This window comes from Staurois parvus, unplaced genomic scaffold (genome assembly GCF_062004578.1).
Source record: "Staurois parvus isolate SC_StPar_1 unplaced genomic scaffold, SC_StPar_1.0 ptg000454l, whole genome shotgun sequence".
Taxonomy (NCBI): Eukaryota; Metazoa; Chordata; class Amphibia; order Anura; family Ranidae; genus Staurois; species Staurois parvus.
In genome coordinates, this window is record NW_028318250.1 from 541696 (window position 1) to 564231 (window position 22536).

General features: G+C 40.2%; 1 protein-coding gene across 1 annotated transcript in view; it reads left to right on the forward strand.

The window, feature by feature from the left end:
• The window catches only part of MYOM3 (myomesin 3), a 188152-nt gene that overhangs the window by 160210 nt on the left and 5406 nt on the right, over positions 1-22536 (forward strand). The window contains exons 29-36 of the mRNA XM_089688775.1: positions 2720-2830; positions 4059-4146; positions 4940-4978; positions 12742-12847; positions 14052-14215; positions 16938-16974; positions 17766-17788; positions 22259-22314. Coding sequence (XP_089544901.1) covers positions 2720-2830; positions 4059-4146; positions 4940-4978; positions 12742-12847; positions 14052-14215; positions 16938-16974; positions 17766-17788; positions 22259-22314 — 624 coding nt within the window. The remainder of the gene's footprint in view (positions 1-2719; positions 2831-4058; positions 4147-4939; positions 4979-12741; positions 12848-14051; positions 14216-16937; positions 16975-17765; positions 17789-22258; positions 22315-22536) is intronic.

Here is a 22536-nt window from a genome sequence, read left to right on the forward strand (position 1 = left end):
ATTCTTCTTCTTCCTCTTTTCATTCTTCTTCTTCTTTTCATTCTTCTTTTCATTCTTCTTCTTCTTCTTTTCATTCTTCTTCTTCTTCTGAGGATGAGGATGAAGAAGAAGAAGAAGAAGTAGGATGAAAATAAGAAGAATTCCAAGCCGGCAAAAAGTGTATCTGCAGAGCTCCGCTAAGTGTATCTGCAGAGCTCCGCTATTTCTGACAGTTCTCTGACATTCACTCCATACAGCGGTTGAAACATTGTATCTATTTGTTTCCATTTATGGAAACAAATAGATACAATGTTTCAACCGCTGTATGGAGTGAATGTCAGAGAACTGTCAGAAATAGCCTATTTCTGACAGTTCTCTGACATTCACTCCATACAGCGGTTGAAACATTGTATCTATTTGTTTCCATAAATGGCGGAGCTCTGCAGATACACTTTTTGCCGGCTTGGAATTCTTCTTATTTTCATCCTACTTCTTCTTCTTCTTCTTCTTCATCCTCATCCTCATCCTCAGAAGAAGAAGAAGAGGATGAGGATGAAGAAGAAGAAGAAGAAGAAGTAGGATGAAAATAAGAAGAATTCAAAGCCGGCAAAAAGTGTATCTGCAGATCTCCGCTAAGTGTATCTGCAGAGCTCCGCTATTTCTGACAGTTCTCTGACATTCACTCCATACAGCGGTTGAAACATTGCATTGAACTGTCAGAAATAGCGGAGCTCTGCAGATACACTTAGCGGAGCTCTTCTTATTTTCATCCTACTTCTTCTTCTTCTTCATCCTCATCCTCAGAAATAGCGGAGCTCTGCAGATACACTTAGCGGAGCTCTTCTTATTTTCATCCTACTTCTTCTTCTTCTTCATCCTCATCCTCAGAAGAAGAAGAAGAGGATGAGGATGAGGATGAAGAAGAAGAAGAAGTAGGATGAAAATAAGAATTCCAAGCCGGCAAAAAGTGTATCTGCAGAGCTCCGCTAAGTGTATCTGCAGAGCTCCGCTAAGAAATAGCGGAGCTCTGCAGATACACTTTTTGCCGGCTTGGAATTCTCCTTCTTCTCATCCTTCTTCTTCTTCTCATCCTTCTTCTTCTTCTCATCCTTCTCCTTCTTCTCATCCTTGATCTTCTTCTTCTCATCCTTCTTCTTCTTCTCATCCTTCTTCTTCTTCTCATCCTTCTTCTTCTTCTCATCCTTCTTCTTCTTCTCATCCTTCTCCTTCTTCTCATCCTTCTTCTTCTTCTCATCCTTCTTCTTCTTCTCATCCTTCTCCTTCTTCTCATCCTTCTTCTTCTTCTCATCCTTCTTCTTCTTCTCATCCTTCTCCTTCTTCTCATCCTTCTTCTTCTTCTCCTCATCCTTCTTCTTCTCATCCTTCTCCTTCTTCTCATCCTTCTTCTCATCCTTCTCCTTCTTCTCATCCTTCTCCTTCTTCTCATCCTTCTCCTTCTTCTCATCCTTCTCCTTCTTCTCATCCTTCTCCTTCTCCTTCTTCTCATCCTTCTCCTTCTTCTCATCCTTCTCCTTCTCCTTCTTCTCATCCTTCTCCTTCTCCTTCTTCTCATCCTTCTCCTTCTCCTTCTTCTCATCCTTCTCCTTCTCCTTCTTCTCATCCTTCTCCTTCTTCTCATCCTTCTCCTTCTTCTCATCCTTCTCCTTCTTCTCATCCTTCTCCTTCTTCTCATCCTTCTCCTTCTCCTTCTTCTTCTTCTCATCCTTCTTCTTCTTCTCATCCTTCTCCTTCTTCTCATCCTTCTTCTTCTTCTCATCCTTCTTCTTCTCATCCTTCTCCTTCTTCTCATCCTTCTTCTCATCCTTCTCCTTCTTCTCATCCTTCTTCTCATCCTTCTCCTTCTTCTCATCCTTCTCCTTCTTCTCATCCTTCTCCTTCTTCTTCTTCTCATCCTTCTCCTTCTTCTCATCCTTCTCCTTCTCCTTCTTCTCATCCTTCTCCTTCTTCTCATCCTTCTCCTTCTTCTCATCCTTCTCCTTCTTCTCTTCCTTCTCCTTCTCCTTCTCCTTCTCCTTCTTCTCATCCTTCTCCTTCTTCTCATCCTTCTCCTTCTTCTCATCCTTCTCCTTCTCCTTCTTCTCATCCTTCTCCTTCTCCTTCTCCTTCCTCATCTCCAAGGGCATTTAAATTAAAGGTACAGTGTTCTGCACTAATATAAAGGCTCTCTGAAGCGTAGAAACCCTTTTTATAAGTTAAATTCGTAGCGAATAAATTCGCATCGAATCGAATTTCTTCCTCAAATTCGGCGAATCAGCCGAATCGAATTTTTGAATAATTCGCTCATCTCTAGTTGTGACGATATCATTTCTTTAAATAATACATGCACATTTTTTGCCAGTAGGACCTTTACTTTTAACCATACACTATAACATTCTTGCATGCAGATCACAAAGGTTAGAGCTCTGATTGTGATAACAGCTGCAGAATTCTACCACTATATTTGATTATGAATATTATTAACTCGTAAAATATCTTTTATATGATTTGTGCTGCTCGGTCACTACACAAAAGGGCAATAAATATACACCATATTAGAAACTGCTAGATTACCTGAAAGAATTTAAATGCCATTATGACACACACAGATCAATAATACTGGAATTGATAATTAATTCTATTGTGAGGTGTTTTATGCTCTCCCATTCAACTTGATAAAACAGCCTGACTGAAATTACAAAGTTTTCTTGGCTTTATGTTAAGATGCAGAGGTTTCTTGCAGGTGACAAACGCTAAAACAGAGACAACGCTCAAGTGGTCTGTGGACAAGAAACCACTTCCTAATGGGCAATTTGATAACCAAACTGGGTCAGGGACACTTGTAATTAAAAAGGTAAGTTCAAGGGAAGGAAACACTGCACAGCAAACACAGCAACAGTTATCTTATTAAATATATTATACAAACAGCTGTATTACACTTATCAGATTGCTAGGCTTTACCGGGGGGGGCTGCAATCAGAAATTTGCCAGGAAATTCTTAAATGTTTTTTCCCAGCTGCATTACACATGTGATTAGCCATTTGCACAAAGTACACTCCTGATTACTACCTTGGGGACAAACAGCTATTGGCCAACAATAAAACATTGTTACCCCCACAAACACGCATACCCAACACTTAGATGATGTGCACTTTTTTCACTTAGCCAAGGAAATCTGTCTTCCCTTCAAATACCCACTTATGCACAGTGGAATGTAAATATATGTAAAGCTAAAACCTACTTTTTACTTTTGAATAGAGTGCGGAATGATTGGAACACCTTTCAGGTTTTTATTGCTGTCAGGTGTTTCTCTTGTCTACAAAGTTAAAAAAAAAAAAAAGTTTGGGCTGTAGGCACACTTTTATAAATATGGATTTGATTTTTCAAACCAAACGTAGATTGATTGAGCTAGGGGCACCCAAAGTCATAGGCTGATATGGCTTTCTATGGACACTAGTTCTAGGGCCTCTTCAGACAACTCCAGGGGAAGTAATAATTGGCTGTGTTAGACCAATCTAGTTTCCACTAATTGTGTTGGTTTACCTCAGAATCTGAGAATACTTAAAGCCCAATTGAAGCCTTCCTAGTCACACTGAAATGCAACAACTGATGGCTGGAGAGTCGGACCACTACTCTCACAAACAAGCAGTGGCCAGGGTCTGACAATCCCCCCTGCATGCTGCTCCAGCAGGGACGCTCAGGGAGCCAGAGCACTGTTGATTGGAGCAGTATGCAGGAAGGAGTGTCAGAATGCGGAGACCCTGACCATTGGCTGTGTGTGAGAGTAGGGGTCCGACTCACCAGTGTGATGCTAAATATTTTAACCCTTATATTTGTAGCGAAAAATACAATAAAAAGCATATTTCTAATGCAATGTGACATAATTATAGTTAAAATATGGACGCTTCAGTTGGGCTCCAAGGAAAGATCCTTTTGTATTTCAATTATCCATCAAAAAAATCACACCATTAATGTTTAGTAGTAGAGATAATGAAAAAATGACATTCAATTATTTCCTCAATTTCTATGCCCATGTTTGGCAGATTTTGCTTAAGATTCAATATGTATGTAATTATACCTAGTTTACAAATGAAGATAAAGGACTTTACAAAGCTGTGGTAAAAGATAGCAGGGGAGAGGACACAACTGAATTGGATCTTATCAATGAAGGTAGGTGATGATCATCAGTCAGCAGAAGGCTATGTAAGTTTATTTGTTGTGCACCTTCAAGGAAATGGTTTTATCTTTTTCATGTATTACATGGAATATTTACCTATTTATTTTATGTATTATGCAGAATTATGACAAATTATTACTTTCTAAATGAACGTACAGTATTTTATTGCAGACTATACTGTATACTATAAAATGAAGTATATAATATTATATTGAACAGAATAGAGTCCATCATTGTGACTGTTGCTCTGGGAGAGGTAATCCATTTTTGGGTTCCCTAGCAATGTATTTTCCCAGTGTTGATGTGTTCTTTTTAGTTTTAAAATATTTTAGCAACAAAAAAAACTTATAAAACTACACGTTTCACACTTTGGAGTACCCCAACAACACATTTGCTGTTCTTAAGACCAGCACATTGATTTGTGGCATTTGATGGGTTACAAATTAAAAAACAGTGAATGCTACAAGCAGATGTACAACAAATATGGCACCTGGAAATGCGTGGTAATTCTGTTAGAAATATGGCCCTTGGACCGCGAATGAGAGACATTCTTTTATTATATATACAGTACATAATCAATCCTGGAAACCATAGGACCCAATGGATTTACACATACTGCTGATCTCTCTGTCAGCTTTGGAAGCCAGAATTCCTTACGGTGCACTGAGTAGATGAAATACTTTATTTGTTAATCCGTTTTACTTTTTTCCCTACACAAACTAATCTTAGAAATCTCCTTTTATTTTGATAATTTCTTCCATTGTCTTCACTTTTTATCTTTTTTAGGGTTTGAAGATATAATGAAAGAAATTTGTAGAATAAGTGGTAAGTGTTTAAACACAGCATAGAATAATGGGACTGTAAAGCCCCGCACACATGATCAGAATATTGGATGAATGATCGTCCGGGTTTTTTTTTTGCATGCTAGTCTCCATATAGAAAATTAAGAGGTTACTAAAGTTACAAAAATTCTCGTGCAACAGAATAAACATTTGGAAGTGATGTAATGTATTGTGTTTGTATTGTATTTTTGGACAAAAACTGTACTGATTGAACGAAAATTGTATGATTTGGTATTATACAAGAAAAAATTTCTTGCTTGTCCCTTCAAATAATTTTGGATGAAAGCTGTATACTAATGATCTATCGTACGATCACTTCAAAAGTGGTATTTTTCGTATGATTTTCTATTCTCTAAATATCCTTGTTATTTAATAGGTCTAGTCCCCTTCCTCTGTCATTCGCCTAAGCGAATGATGTAGATCTCTCACTCTTGATGACTCCTAGGATGTTATTGTCACAAATCCTAGGTTTTTAAAATATTTGATTAGCATGAGATTTACATGTGATGGGAGGAGGGCAGAGGAGGGTGGAGAAAGACAGTGGAGGGCAGAGACAGGCAGAGACTGTCAGAGGAAGGCAGAGACAGGTGGACATGTTGTGTCTGTAGTTTGTGAGATTTGGCACTGCAGAGGGCAGAGAAGAGGCTGCATTTCCCAAGATAAGAACAGGCAATGGTTTCAGATGCCCTCACTATCAGGCCCTGTGCTCCACTTTTAAACTCAGGTGGCCAGAACATTTTTCAAATTTTCCATTGCTTTTTTTTTCCCTCACTACTTTCAGAGTTTGTAAATGACCCCCCAAACCATACATTTTCTGAAAGCATAGAACCAGGAGAATAAACAAAAGGTCTTACTGATTTTTTAGGCATAGTGACTTTTGTGCAAATGTTTATTTAAATGTTTGCTAAAAATATACTAAAATAATTATTAGTGGACAAAAATATAGCAAAATATACAAAATTCTACCTAAATTTTTACTAAATATAAAATCTAAAACTGTATTGAGTTAATAAATAACAAGTATTTGTACATTTTAAATTGTGCCCTTTTGTAAAATAGTGTAAAATTGTACATAAGCAATTTATTTTAAAAATATGGACATTATCATTTTAATGTGCAGCTGAGTTTATAAAAGACCCCCCAAACCATAAAGGTTTTGAAAGCACATGACCTATAGAATAAAACATTTGCTACTGATTTTTTTAGGACCCGCAACATTCGTCCAAATATTTATCAATTCACTATTTTCGGTAAAAATACACTAAAATCGGGGTCGCGTGGCTTGGCCGCATTTAAAGATGGTTGCATGCTAGTGGAGCTCCGGTTCTGATGGGAGAATCCAGCTGCTATCCGGTGATATTTTGGCGAGAAAAGTCGGAAGGTACCTGCCCACAACCAAGACGCCCCATTCCCAAGTTACCAGAGATTTTTCGCACACAACCAACTGATCCGCCACAAGGCTACTTGGGCTTGTCTTTGGGCCTGCCTCAGGACGCTCTCCTGCGACGGACCACAATCTGGCAAGTGACTCCTTGCTCTTCTCACTTATGCAACAAATCCCTAAGATGTCGGATCTTCAGGGTATTTTGTTATGTGCTCTAGATTGGTGTCAGTTAGCCTGCTTTGCCCTAGCATAATGAGTGGAATGCGCCATTATAGGCCATGATTATATGCTTAGGCTGATGTACATATCTGTACATGTGTTTATTTTATGCCAGACCTCTTTATGTGCTATGGTGGTGTGTGGGGTTTGCTTCCCCCCCCCCCCATGGTGGGGACTGTTAGCAGGGGCATCGGGAACTCATGGGGGAGTGTCCCCCTGAGAGACCATGTGCAGGTATCGCTTTGTGACCTCCTTGTAGACGTAGGGCTCTGGTTGGGGGGAGAAGGGTCTTCCCTGTCCGGGGGGGCTCCCCTCGGGGGGGGCGCATGCGCCAGAAGCTGTATGAGCGGTGGTGCGACCCTCGGCAATGGGAGCCCTGAGGGGCGGCCTGGCAGGTGTGGGGCTGGGTTCCTTAAGGGCTATATCCCTGCGCATGTGTTCACTTACATATCCGACCTATGTGATCTGTCTCCCTTCCCTTTTTATTTTCATTATCCTAAGTACTGTTGCTGAATATATATGCATTTAACATGCTGGTTTCTCCCCTTGGAGTTTAAATCCTAATTGTTGTGGATTTGTTCCTTATTACCCCCACCCAGCGGGGATTGTTTTCCCGACTGACCGTGGTGGTGTCTCTGGTCTTGGTTGCATACCTTTGGACCAGTTCGGTAGTTTGCTTGCCTGTTCCCGCTGTCACTCTCTTTACTGGATGGTGTGACTATTTTCTTTTTCTCTTCTTTCTGTTTCTTTCCACTCCTCAGCCATCCCCTCCTTCCCCCCTTCTCCTTTCCCCTCCCTTTTTTTTTGGGTGACTGCTGCTAGGGGGGATTGAGAATGCCAGTCCCTTTCTGTAGAGGGAACTTTGGATGGTCTACACTCCTTTCACCCTATGTGAAGGACTACACATTCTTTTCCCCACCTCACCAGAAATATCCGCGCATAGATTACCTCTTTCTGTCCCAGGCTGATCCACATTACGTGATGTCTGCTACCATAGAACCTATGATTCTTTTGGACCACCACCCTATCTCTATGACTTTGCCGTTTTCAGAAAGAGAATTCAAAACAAAATGCTGACTCCTTTCTCCTCAGTGACCCCCTGCGGGTACAAACACTTCAGGCGAATCTCCAGTCTTTTTTTACTCTCAACGATATGCCCGACACATCTTCTTTGACTCAATGGGAGGCACATAAATGTGTGATCCGGGGAGAGCTTATAGCTATGCAGACAGCCCTCAAAAAAGAACATCAGCGTAAGCTTCAAGACCGCGTGTCAGAAATAACAAAACTTGAACATACACACAAGCTCTCCCTAGCACAGTCGACCTTGTCAAAGTTGATTCTACTCTGACAGGAGCTTAAGGAAGAGCTCGGCTGACGCACATGAAAAAATTATCTTTTGTCGCAAAAGCTTTTTTATGAACAAGGTAATAAGAGCTGCAGACTGTTAGCCAGGTCTTTGCGTGTGAATAGAGTGGTGCTCCTGATCCACTCTATTTTGTGATTAGGCGGGGATACTTCACCATGACTCGCAGGCGATTGCTCCAGCAGTATTATGAATTACTATACAATCTGCAGTCACCCCAGCCTTCCTTGGACGTGGTGGATACTAGACATAGGCACCTAGTGACTTTTCTGGCTAAACATGGCCTGCCGGCCTAATCCCAGAACAAGCCCAGAGCTTGGAGGCCCCTCTTTCCGCGGAGGAACTAGACCAAGTCCTGAAGCAAATGAAAGTGGGAAAGAGTCCTGGTCCAGATGGGCTATCAGTTCAATATTATGTTTTTTCACCCTGTCTTGACATCGCGTTTTCTGAAAGTGTTTAATTCCCTCAAGGACTCCCCTGCTGCCTCCCCTGCCTTTTTGGAGGCCCATATTACTCTCATTCCAAAACTGGGTAAGGAGGTTACACGAGTTGAGAGCTATAGACCAATATCTCTGATCAATGTGGGTATTAAACTGTATGCAAACATTTTGGCCTATAGGCTTTTACCCTTTCTCTCGGGGTGGATAGGATTGGACAAGGTGGGCTTTGTTCCAGGTAGGGAGGCAAGGGACAATACCATCAAGGCCCTTAATGTACATCATTGGCTAACGGTTAGACACCAGCAGGAATTTTTTCTTTCCCTAGACGCCAAAAAGGCATTCGATAGAATAGCCTGGGACTACATGGAGCTGACTCTGCATTTCTTGGGTTTAAGTGATCAGTTTTGGGAATAATGTCCCTGTATGCATCACCTCAGGCTAGAGTGTGCTCCAATGGTCACCTATCGGATTCCTTTCACATATGCAATGGCACAAGACAGGGATGTCCGCTTTCACTGATCCTTTTTATACTCACCTTGGAACCCTTCCTTTGGGCCCTTCGAGCCAACCCTTTGATACAGGGGGTCCGGATGCATAAGGGAGGTGAAACTGGCTGCATTCACAGATGACATATTGTTTCTAACTGAACCTCTCTCTGCCTTGCCAGAACTCCTACGGGCACTGGAGCATTTTCAGTCCCTGTCCAATTTATCCATTAATCATTCCAAATCCCATGCTCTTAACATATCTTTGCCAGATGATGAGGTGTCCTACTGTGTGTGCAACTTTCCTTTTACTTTGAAAAAAGATACGATAACATACCTAGGAATCCAACTACCTGCAGACCTGCGGAACTTGTATAAGTCTAATTTCCAAACACTCTTTTCCACCATTGTTGGGGACCTCAGCGAATGGGATCAATCCTGTTACTCATGGTTTGGCAGAGCAGCCATTCTTAAAATGAATGTACTGTCTCGCCTCTTATATGTCTTCGAAACTGTCCCTATAGCTATACCGGCGGCTTTCTTCGCTTCCCTGCAATGCGCAATGCTTGAGTTGTTATGGCGAAAGAAATCTCAGACTCAACTACGCTCTGTTAATCATGCCCAAACATAAAGGTGGGCTGGGCCTCCCAGACCTTAAAAAAATATCACTGGGCTTGTCATTTGTCCAGGGTAGTCGATTGGTCCGTGCGTGACTAGTTTAAGGCTTACGTTTCGCTGAAACAACTATTTTCCGAGACGCCCCTTTACGCTTTACCTTGGATAACCTCTGCGCAAACCCATCGGGGTGAAAACCCACCGGCTGTTGTGGCCAACTCTAACATTTTTTTCAGACCTGTAAACTTTATTCTATTTCATCACTCCCTGGGCCACTTACGCCTTTGCGATTTAATCTGGACTTCCCTCCTGGTGTCTCTGGGACTTTCCTACAGGGGATCTGGCTCAGGAGAACATTAAGGGCTCTCAACTTTTTTGATAGGGGGCGGTTTAGGGACCGCATGGCTTTTCTTATGCAACATCCTGATAACCAATGCCCTTTTGGGCCTACTTTCAAGTCAGACATTTTCTTAATGCTCCTTTGACCCGAACCAACTATGCCCGTTCTAGGACAGCCTTTGAAATTGCCTGCTCTTCAAAGCGACCTCAGGCTCACATGATATCTTCTATTTATCTGTCCCTTTTCCCTGACAAGCCTCCTTCAGGTGCTACCGCTTGTTCTAAATGGGATCTGAATATTACCTTTACCGCGGAAGACTGGGAGGACGTCTGTCTTTACACACACAAAGGCACACTGAATGTCAATAATCAGGAGAATGGTTAGAAGCTGCAATCTCGATGGTACCATACCCCAACTGTGGTCCACAAGTTCTGCCCAGCAGTACCTGATCAATGTTGATGGTGTAACTCAGCATAGGGAACACTGCTACATATTTGGTGGCAGTGTCCAGTTATAATGAACTTCTGGAAGGATGTCCATCGTATTACCACCACTGTGACTGGAACCCCTCTAGAGTATACACCTGCGCAGTTTTTGCTACACCACTTTGGGTTATCTAAACGATCCTACATCAAGTCCCTAGCGATGTACATGATAAATGCTGCTAGATTGTGTATCCCTGTCCACCATGGTGGTGGAGTGGCTCAGGTGCACTGATAAAATTTAAGGCCATGGAGGAACTGATACATGTCTCATGGGAGAGGATCACAGACTTTCATAAGACATGGATGTGTTGACTTCAGTATCAAACTCAAAATTATTATATCAACCTTCTCCAATCTGAGGGGTGAACGTATAGCTTTAACTCACCCAGAAGGGGTCTTCCTGGTAGACCTGTGGGAGGTGGTGAGGACCTTTGGTTTTTACCTGGGGTTGTGTTGTGTGGACGTGTCCCCTCCCCCCTGGTTAGCGGAACCCTTTCTTTCCATAGTTCCATCTTTTCCCCCTTCCCTCCTTTTTCCTATTTTCATTCCTCTCTTCTTCCATTTCTGCTATATCTCTACCTCCCTTTCATTCCCTTTCCCTTCCCCCTTCCCCCTCCACCCTTTTTTCTTTTTTCCTCACTTTCTTTTTCTATCCCTTTTCTTTATCTGTTTTTCCGTTCTTCCTTTCTTTCTTTTCCTTTTTGTTCACATCTCAATTTACCTAGCTATTTTTAGTCTTTTTCTCTTGCTTGACATGGCTTTATCCCACTGCTACATTATTTTGGCTCCAAATTGACAGGTAATTAGTTGGCCCTGTGGGGAGGTGTCTTAGTCATCTATCTGCACCCCATATACTGCTAACAGACCCTTCCCACAATGTACATACAGTTCATTACACATCCATCATAGGGGCACGTATGCTCCTTTTATGACCCTGTTGTATCACTGTTGGAGGCTTCTGCTGGAGGTTCTCAAGCCTCTGAATTGACACTGTTTAAGCTATTATGTTATATGGTTTTGCAACTGTCTTGATGGTGGTGCCCCTTTTTGTTTTGTCTTGTTTAGATTTGATTTGTAACATCTCTGCCTGATTGGATGTGTATATTACCGTATACCTGTACCAAGTAATACTTGTTAATAATACTCTTTTGTGGAAAAAAAAATACACTAAAATCATTTTACACTAAAACACAGTTTACTATGCTTCAGTGATGAATGAACACGAGTGAGTCAGGATTCAAAGTTCATTCGGGAAGGGGTTGGTAAACATGACATTTTTACCAATCTCCCTGCTTTCCATCCTGATACCGAACTTACCAATCTCATGCCCCAGCAGGAGCTGCAGCCAGCAGGAGAGGGAGAAAGGGAAGCCAGCCAGCAGTGGCTGGAAGGCGGGAGCAGGCGATCAGTGCTTCTGGGGGGTGGCATTACAGATTGGAGAGCCATGGGGGGAATATATTTGGAGAGTTTGATATCCCCTAAGGCTCCCATGCAGTAGCTGAAGCCAGCAGGAAGGGGAGGAGAGAAGCCGGCCAGCAGTGGGCTTGGGGGTCAGGGCCAAGGGTGCGGCCAGTATGGAGGGGGTTGGAGCAGCTGAGGTCATCTATTTGCAGAATTAAATCCCCTTTTATCTCCTCTTCAGCACCCAAACCTGAAGGGAGGGGAGAGGAAAAGAAGCTGACGGCTGCATGGGAGACACAGGGCAAAGCAGAGGCTGTGTTGGTGAAGGGGGGGGGGTCACATTTTAGGTAAATAGCTGTAATCTACAGCTTGGCAGCCACTAATCACATCAATTGATTTGTTCAGCAGAGTCTGCTGAACAGTTCTGTTATAAGGAATGCCATGTCAGTACAGCGTAATGACCTAGACAGCTGGAAGCAGATCTGTAGGTCAATATGCCTTACTGACCTGGCAGCAAAAGGGTTCAAATGGCTGCATAGAGATATTGGGTAAGCTCTGTATACGGCTTCTAGTTAAAATGAAAATAGCAGATTTTGAGAAACGATGTAGATACATGCCATAATCGATCTTTTAACATGCCAAGGATATTTTTTTTACGAAATGTATAAGATTTGATTGAAGTTCCTCTTCAAGTAATTGGAAACAAAAATACAAACCCACCCACACCATTGTAAATATGCTCTTAACCATTTGAATGTGAAAATCTGTAAGATGTCATTTGTAAACCACTGTCTGGTAAGATTGTGGATGGTGCATATGTGCCACCTAGGTTTCTCACCTATACATGGTGAGGGGCCCTAGGGTTGACTGATTTCCAGTAAACAAACTTGTCTTCTCAGAATCTTAATAAGATGCTAAACATAAAACATATTTTATGTCTAATTTATACTGGGGGGACACTAAAGGGTGTATAGTTTTTAAACTGACCAATTATATGTTCTCTTCTACAAGCATTGTCTGCCTCCCCACTGAAATTTAAAGGTACAGCTGACGGATTTAAGATCTACAGCGATGTGAAATATTTCATGGAGAGCATGAATCCTGTGTGGCACCACAAGTATGTTGATCGCTATTCATATAACTATTACAATTAACAGTCCACTCATAGAAGTGTACATTAATAAAGTGGAACTTTAGTCAGAAAATTAAGTCCTGCTAGATCACTTCATGCTGGTCCCTTTTTCAAGTATAGCTTAAAATCCAGTAATACACCGTCTGACCCCACTCAGTTGCTCTATATTTTTTGTCACAATGCTCAAAATGCTTTGTTGACAGCCTAAAGATTTACTGCTGTTCAGGGGCTCTGGGCTTCACCAAAATGGCAGCCTCTGGCAAGAAAAAAAAGGAGCAATGCTGAAGGCAATTTACAGCACATACTAATTTTAGTAGCATAATTAACGTGGAATGTACATTCCTTGCTAAAGAACATTATTTTTTATCAAGTTGTTATGTGTAAAGTTCCGCTTTAAGCACAGAGTACACATTATGGTAGAACTCTCTGTCCTTCATATATAAAAATGATCTCAAAGGAGAGTTCCTATTACAGAAAATAAGATAATAACAACAGACAACCTCAGATTCTTTGTAATTGGAAACTTTTTGCTTCAGATAACATGAAGGTAGATACTGTTTATACCTGATGTCCTTTTCTGTAGAAGGGCATTTAGTATTTTGATTTCCAGGGAAAATAGTTTTTTTTGTTAAAGCCAACCTGTAATCACCTAGCAATTCACTAAAAATGCCAGAAGATAACAGCTAAGTTGCAACCTCGGGTTTCTTGTTAGTTTCAGGGCTGTGAATTAGCTATAGAATTGTATACAATGCTGGGACAAGGTCATCCTTTGTCTAGGGAAAGGATGCCAAAGTGCAACCCCCCCCCCCCCCAACCATTCATGATGTGCAGGCTTAAGGGATCCTATACCCAGGCATGTCAAAATCTCTGCCGCTGTCAATACTCCTTTCAGCCTTGTAATAGAAGGAAGGCACCCCCATTCCTACAGAAGGCCTATGGTGCCCAGGGCAGCTGCCCTCCCCACCCACCCCTGATTGTACTGTAACTGATGGGACTATCGAGGAACTAGGATGCTTCCTAGGGGCATGAGGAGTGTTGTAGTCATATGCTTCATGAGGACTGATTTATCTATCAATAGTAGTTGGACTATTTTGATTATGTGTTACAAAAATGCCATTATATCATCTGAAAAACATCCACAGTTCATTAACATTTAAAGAAAACTCATGTCCTTATTTGTTGCTTACAGAGATAAAAAATTAAGCAGTACAGATCGACTTAAATCAGGGAGCACAATGGAACAGGTTTGGCTGCACATTACAAATCCTACAGATTCGGATCGGGGCCTGTACACGCTGGAACTGTTTGATGGCAAGGACATTCATAAGCGAACTCTTGACCTGAGTGGTAAAGGTAATATCAGCTAATTTACTTCCTAAATATTTAGGTTGTAACTTCCAGTTGCTATTTGGAGAAAGAGTTTCAGCTCTTGGGATGTGATTTAAAAGATACCTATATTCAAGAACCAATATTTCATTTATCGCAACTTACCATCTGTTAGATGTGGTCACTGAATTAGTTTTCTCTTTTCAGAAATATTGAGGTTGATTTACTAAAATTGGAAAGTGCAAAATCTGGAGCAGTTCTGCATAGAAATAAGTCAGCTTCCAAGTTTTATTTGTCAGAGCTTAATTGAACAAGCTGAAGATAGAAGCTAATTGGCTACTATATACAGCTGCACCAAATTTTGCACTCTCCAGTTTTAGTAAACTAACCCCATTGCCAGCAAGTACCAAAATTTCCCAATGATTTTGCCATAATGCAGTGTCCTTGTCACTTCCCATAAGCTGAACTGAAAACACAAACAACCTTACCTTTTGCCCATAAACTACTAATGTCCTACCCTGAATAATATGAAAAGGTAGAGAAGGCTTTGTAGTCCAGCCTGGGTAACAGCCAGGGCTGCCTGCAAAGATATAATGGAGTGAGTGTAGCAATCCAGAGACAAGAAGTGTGTTATTTTCAGGATCACTAAGTAAAAATAATGGGGAAAACCTTGAAAAATTAAAACTAATGCAAACACCTCATCGAAGGACTGGTAAGCTGCCAAATTTTGAATGTGTTGCACATATTAGCGTTAATTTGTAAAGCATAACAAATCCAGTATTTTACTTCCAAGCTCCCATTTTCTGATTTTAACAATAACATTTTTAATCAACTATACAATTTATTGCATGGATCTGTCGGATATCCCTTGTATAAATTATTGATATTTGTATGTAGTCTATATGTAAAAGTCAAATCTCAAAAACTATCGCATGGGATTTACAGTAGCTACCAAAAATGCCACTATCTTCCAGCTGGTGTTGTAACCGTACTCAAGCCCATACTGGCCTTTCACTTCCTATTTTGTGTGACACCCTTTTCCTGGACCAAAAAATTCAGGGGAATCACCCTAACAGGAACACAGATTGCAATAAAAATCTGACAGAGACTCCAGTCTAAACCCAGTGTGCTATAAAAAAAAGACCTGAAGGTTTTGTGCCAATATTGACTGGTATTTGGAACTGTTCATAATTCCCTCTACCTTGACTAAGGCCCCAGTTCCAGCTGACGAAAAACAGCCCCAAACCATGATTCTGCCACCACCATGCTTCACTGTGGGTATAGTTGTTCTTTTGGTGATGTGCAGTGTTGTTTTTGTGTCAAACATATCTTTTGGAATTATGGCCAAAATGTTTAACCTTGGTTTCATCAGACCATAACACATTTTCCCACATGCTTTTGGGAGACTTCAGATGCATTTTTGCAAGATTTAGCCAGGCTTGGATGTTTTTCTTGATAAGAAAATGCTTCCGTCTTGCCACTCTACCCCATAGCCCAGACATATGAAGAATATGGGAGATTGTTGTCACATGTGCCACACAGCCAGTACTTGCCAGATATTCCTGCAGCTCCTTTAATGTTGCTGTAGGCCTCTTGGCAGCCTCCCAGGCCAGTTTTTTATGTCACTATTGCGCCATATTTTCTCCACTTGATGATGACTGTCTTCACTGTGTTCCATGGTATACCTAATTCCTTGGAAATTCTTTTGTACCCTTCTCATGACTGATACCTTTTAACAATGAGATCCCTCTGATGCTTTGGAAGCTCTCTGCAAACCATGTCTTTTGCTGTAGGATGCAACTAAGAAAATGTCAGGAAAGACTTACTATAACAGCTGAACTTTATTTGGGGTTATTCAGAGGCACTTTAAATGATGGCAGGTGTGTACTGACTCCTATTTAACAAGATTTTGAATGTGATTGCTTCATTCTGAACACAGCTACATCCCCAGTTATAAGAGGGTGTGCACACTTATGCAACCACATTATTTTATTTTTTTATGTTTACTTCCCCCCTAAAAGATTTTAGTTTGTTTTTCAATTGAGTTGTACCATGTATAGGTCACATTAAAGGTGGAAATTATTTATCTTTTTCTCATTTTTTTACATCACAGAAACCTGACATTTTAACAGGGGTGTGTAGACTTTTTATATCCACTGTATCTGAGTTTTAAATAAGAAAGATCCACTTGCATACTCCCTAAGAAGCTTCTAGTCATTGACACTCTGGGGTTGGTTTACTAAAACTGATGTAGTGCAAAATCAGGTAAAGCTCTGCACAGAAATCAGTCAGCTTCCAGGTTTTTTTTTTCAAAACTTAATTGAATAAGCTGAAGTTAGAAGCTGATTGGTTACAATGCACAATGGCACCAGATTTTGCACTCTCCAGTTTTAGTAATTCAACCCCTTAAACCCCTTACACTAGGTTCCAATTTTATGGATTTAATGTAGTGCAAAGTGTAGCGATGTTCTTTTTCCACGTGAGACATCTGCATTTTTGTTAATTTAGATCATTAAATGAATACAATTTAATGTGTCATTTGTTCCAGTATACCTTTATCAAGTTCAAGTACATCTTTATCTGTAGGCACTATATGAATCAAGATCCAATGTTTACCTGTACTCTTTCACATATATTTACATTATATCCATTTTAACAGAAATGCAATAATGTTTTACTATTGCAAAGGTAAAAATTACATTTATAATTATTTTATCCTTTTTATATACTTGTGTTTTTTTTTTTTTAGTATTTGATGATTTAATGGCAGAACAAGAGAAATGCAAGTAAGTATTTACAATATATAGTTACACCTGGTTTATTAAAAAAAAACTCTATTCAAACACCTAAACTTACAATACATATACTGTACATTTAATAGTAATGACTGAACCTGCTTGGGTTCAATTTGTGGGTGTGTTTGGCAAACAGAAAACTATCTTCAAATTGCGAGCTATATTGGAAGCCCTATTAAAGTCAATAGGAGGTGAATCTTGAAAATCTTCAAAATCACCCCCCCATCCCCAAACCATACCAGACCACATGCCTTCAACATGAGGAGAGTATCTTGGTAGGGACTACCTTGGCAAAAAACCTTGTCCCTCTAAGCCTTTTCCTCACATCCCTGGCCCGGTGGATGTGGGGATCTGCAGGGGGATCACAAACTCGAACTTCATCAATAATATATATATATATATATATATATATACACATACACACACACACACACACACACACACACACACTCCACAGACAGGACCATCATATTCCATCCTGGTTTGAGTTTACTACTTCTTGGTACAATACAAAGCACATTGTGACCACAGACATTAAATGCTAAGAAACAACATAATCTTCAACAATTCTTAAGCCTACTTACTATTATGTTACAACTCCAAATCTTTATTCATCCATAGTAATTGAATATACATGTAAGAACTTCATAAAAAAAAACATTATCAAGTAGAAGCTAAACACTTCCTTTTTAATAAGATGTTTCTGTAAAAATATATGTTATTCATTCTGTGTAGCAGCATGTAAAACAAGAATTATAATATGTTATTTTCTTTTTTTCCAGGGAAGAAGAAATAATAGAAAAAAGTAAGTGAAAATTAGCATTTTATATAAAAAAAGCCCTCCCAACATGCATGCGCAACTGTATTCCTAGTAGAAAAAAAAGTTACTTACTACATTACTTTACCATGCAGTGACTATAATGGTTTGTTGTACAATTTAAATGTCATAGTGTTACTTAGAAATATAGAAGACTGCAGAAAAAGACTAAGTGGTACATGAGGTCTTCCCTTTTTTTTTATTTGGGTTGTTTTTAACCTTTTTGTCAGAGTATTGCTCTATGCATGTTTAACTTCCTCCATTATTGTACTCAGAGGAGTTTTTTTCCCTAAATACATTATTTTGCATTTAGAAACATTGCACTGTAGCTTCCACTCATTTGACCAATTTTCCTGAATGCCAAATCATGTTCCATGTTACAAACACCTCCTGGAATATTAACCCTATTGTACACCTTTTTGTCCTCAGCAAAAAGACATACCTTGCCCACCAACCCTTTTTATAGCACTTACAAACAGATTAAATAGAACAGGACCTTGTGGTACACCATTAGTGACCAATCTCTGTTCCATATGAACCCTATTTACAACCACACTCTGATAGCCAAATGAGCCAGCCAAATATTAACAACATTTTCTGCAATCAAATGCTTTGTTGAAATCAGGATAGGCTAGGCCCACATATCACCCTGGTCCAAACCATTTGTGATATAGTTGAAACTCTCATTCTGATTAGTTTTACATGATCTGTCCTCAGTTATGCCATGCTGAAGACAGGTCCAGCAGGTTGTGTATATTTAAATGATCATTGATCCTTCTTTTTAGGAATGACTCCATTAATTCTACTACTAAAAAGTTAAACTCACTAGCCTGTAGTGGCCAGCTTCTTCCTTCCTCTACGTATTGTAGATTCGTACAATATTAGTTGGCCACCAGTCATAAGAAACTTCCTGTTAGGAGAGATTTGTTAAAATGATTGGTTCAACAACTATAGCTCAAAGTTCTCTTAGAACTCTGGGATGAATACCATATGAACACATTTCCTTATTAAGCTTTAAAGTGGTTGTAAACCCCTCCATGTACTGGCTTCAGGTAATACACAGAGATGAAAAAAATCATCCTACGTTAATTGCACCTGTCTATCTACAATCTTCTCTTCTCTACATCTGTTCAAAGTGCTGAATTCATAAAGCTTGTCTGAGAGTTCATTAAAAAAAGGAGGCAGAGCCCTGCCCCTTACTAGTTATGACCCCTTATAATTACTGCCTGTGCTAGCCCTGGATCCGTGACTCTTCTAGTCTCCCTTTCCTCTATGTTTTCTTTCTGACTCCTTTTTTTTTTTCTTTCTTCTAACCTTTTTTTCTTTCCTCTTCTCTTTATGGTATTATGTTGGACTACTGCTGATAATATTTGGTTCGGCTGTTTACCGTCCTTCCTTGCTGTTATTGGACATTTTATTATTTGGCTGATACAAGTCAGCAGGATGTACCTGTTCCTGAGTTATTGTTATGCTCGGCCCCTGTGTGGGTGTATATTGCACTTGTTGTGTTCATAAAATAAAACTTTCTTAATAAAAATATTGAAACAGAAAAGGAGGCAGAGAGCTGACACCACACTCTGCAGAGCTCAGCGACCTGTCACCATTTTTTTCTTGGTGTCAGGAAAATGTGTTAGAAATTATTCATGCAGATAGCAGAGGAATGAAGCTGCAAACAGAAAAGGCACTTAGTGCTCTTAACTGAGACAAGTACACACTATAAGGGGATATGTGCAAGTGTTCATAAATCCGTAATAGAAGGATAACCGTGACTCTTGTGCTCTTGAGAGTGTACAAACATTGCACTAACCAGAGAGCGCATTAGCTGCGCGTGGAGCAATTAAGACCTGCTCCTGGTGCTCTGGACTTGAAATGCCAGGAAGATGTCATCAGCGTGTAGGCCACTAGATGTCATCAGTCTAGGTGTACTCCTAAACCTTCCACTATGCTGATCATCAGCGGGGGAGGGAGAGGTCACACACCAATCCAGGTCATCAGGAACCTTTAAAAGTGGACTCCCATGGAAATGATGAGCCCAGAGAGAACTTCCAATAGTGTAGTAGGTCTTTAATTAGCAAAATTCCAGCATATACAGAATGAAAACAAAACTTACATCCGGATCTGATATGGCCACCAAGGAGTCAATCAGGATGGCCTTGCGGTATATGTACAAAGGTCAGGGGCACCTTCCTAATGCGTTTCGTGTGAAAACACTTCCTCAGAGGGACTCTTGCACATAATCACTTTGCTTTACCACTATGTATGGACTGAGTTGCTGAATTATGATATTGTGCAATTTCTGATTTATTTGATTCTTCAACTGATTTTATATTTTTATTGGCGCTGCATACATATTTTATATTTCTTATACTGGGTCTTAGAGGTTGCCGTTATGCTAGCAGCTTGATATTATTGTTCCCAGCGCTCAATTACCACTTTTATATAAGGGGATATGCTTTGTCCATATTTCATGTCTGGGGTTTAAAACCACATTAAACAAGCACTGTGATTGGGATAATCTTGAGACCTATACATTGCTAAACATAGTAGTAAATTTAAAATAAGATGTGGGATTGTGTGGCATTTTTTGCCAAAGTGTAGGTATATATGCATGAATTAAAATAATCAGACATAGAAATATGCTGAACATAGCAAGATGGAGATTAATACATCAAGCAACAATTATATAAACATTGATATAAATGAACCATAGAAAGGCAGAGTAGAGTTATACAGTTGTGTTTCCGTAAGGATCACCATAAAAATCATAGGGGTTCCCTGATGTCACAAGTCCTCCTCTAGTTACTCTCATTTAGGGTCTCTTCACACAAATATATATGTGTTCATGTGTACATTAGGTGCACAATAATGGCATTGTGCATTGTGTTGCCATTCAGTATATACTATACGTCACTCCAACACACATTTGCAGTGTAAAAATACTCACTGCCTTCAGCACACCACAACACAGATGCAAATGCACTGTACACTGCAATGTGCTGCGTTTGCCAAAAATATTTCCAGTATGTTTTTCCAAGAATTATGGGCTGTTAAGGTCCAATGTAAAGTTAGGAGTTTTTGAAAGCAACACTCATCAATGCACAAAAAAAGCCAGAAACATGCACAGAGATGTGAAGGGGCCCTGAAAGAGAAATTGCCTTTAACTTTCTGTGTTGGGTTATTATTAAAGTGTTACTAAACCCACAACAGTAAAATCAGTCTGTAAATGCAGCAAAACATGCTTGATATACTCACTGTGGAACCTAAGGGGTTATTCCTCTACATTGTGTAAAAAGGCTGTTTAATCCTGTCTTCTCTGATCCTCCCCTTCTTCTATTATCCCCAATCCATCTTCTGATCGTACAGAGCCCTAGGAGTCACTCTGCACATGCTCAGTTTAGTGTGTATTGCTAGAGAGGTTTTTGTTTTGTTCTTTGGGAGGGTGCATGTGATCAGCACAGGGCCAATCAGCATTGTCCAGAAAGAGGGTCAGGGGTTATGCAGCCTCATAGGACAGTCAGAGAAGAATGAAAACTCCTCCTACAAGCTTTAACCAGCGCTCGGCTGGACACTGATAGAAGTCACAAAGCTGCTCTAACTCCTGATGAGAAAAGGTATTTAGCAGTTTATATTTACTAAAATAATTGCATTTCCATGTTCTGTGTACTGAGAGACTGGATATAGTGAATTCAGGGTCCTGGATTTAGTAACATTTTGTTTATTTTTTCCAATCTAGCCCTCATTATTTCTTTGATCTTCTGCTTATCAGAGATTCAAATGTCATGTAAACTGATATCAATGATGGTCACCTTGTCAAGCAATTTGCACTAGAGCTGCTATATCAGTTTCAAGTTCATTAGGACATGTACAGTACCACCTTGTACTAGGGTAAAACATCAACTTAGTGCCAAGAGAAGTATCTCAGGGAGCGGATTCTTGCTTGAGAAAGAAACACTGGTGTGGACCAGTGGCTCCAAACTGCAGCCCAGGGGCCGCACCAACAATGGGGTATAATTCCCCCCCATTGACACCAACAGAGGGGCACAATTTCCTCCCAATGACATAGATGGGGGATAATTCCTCCTAATGACACCAATAATGGGGCACAATTCCTTCCAATGACACCAAAGATAGGGCATTGTTTACTCCCACTGATGCTGGAACATTGTCTACTCCCAATGGCCACAGTCTGGCCCTCCTAAAGTCAGAAGCACCATAAACTGGCCCTTTTTTTTTAGAAAGTTTGGAGACCCTTGGTGTAGACCAATCATGCAGACAACACACACTACAGATCTCACAATTAAATATAACAGAGAATAGCAGAGGTGTCACTGTGCACAATCTCTACTGCCCATCACCCAGGCCCACCACATGAGTACATGTAGGATCCAGTATTTTGATCTCAGGAGAATGGTGAGTTCATGCCTGCTCTGGTCATCTGTATGTTTATGATACTTTCAGATCGAGCTAAAGTGGTCCGAGGCCTTCCAGATCTGGCAACAATAATGGTAGACAAGGTAGGTTTATTAATTGTCATTGCCTTTTAGTGCATAAATGCCATAATATATATTGTCATGAAGGTTGTTTTGATAATGAATGGATGATAACACTATACACAGAATCTGAAATATCAATATAAAGCTAAGCTTTTCTTGTGAATTAATAAAAAATGCATTTCATTTGACTGAGAGTGAAAGGCAGCATTGCAAAGAGCATTCAGCCAATATAACTTTTTTTTT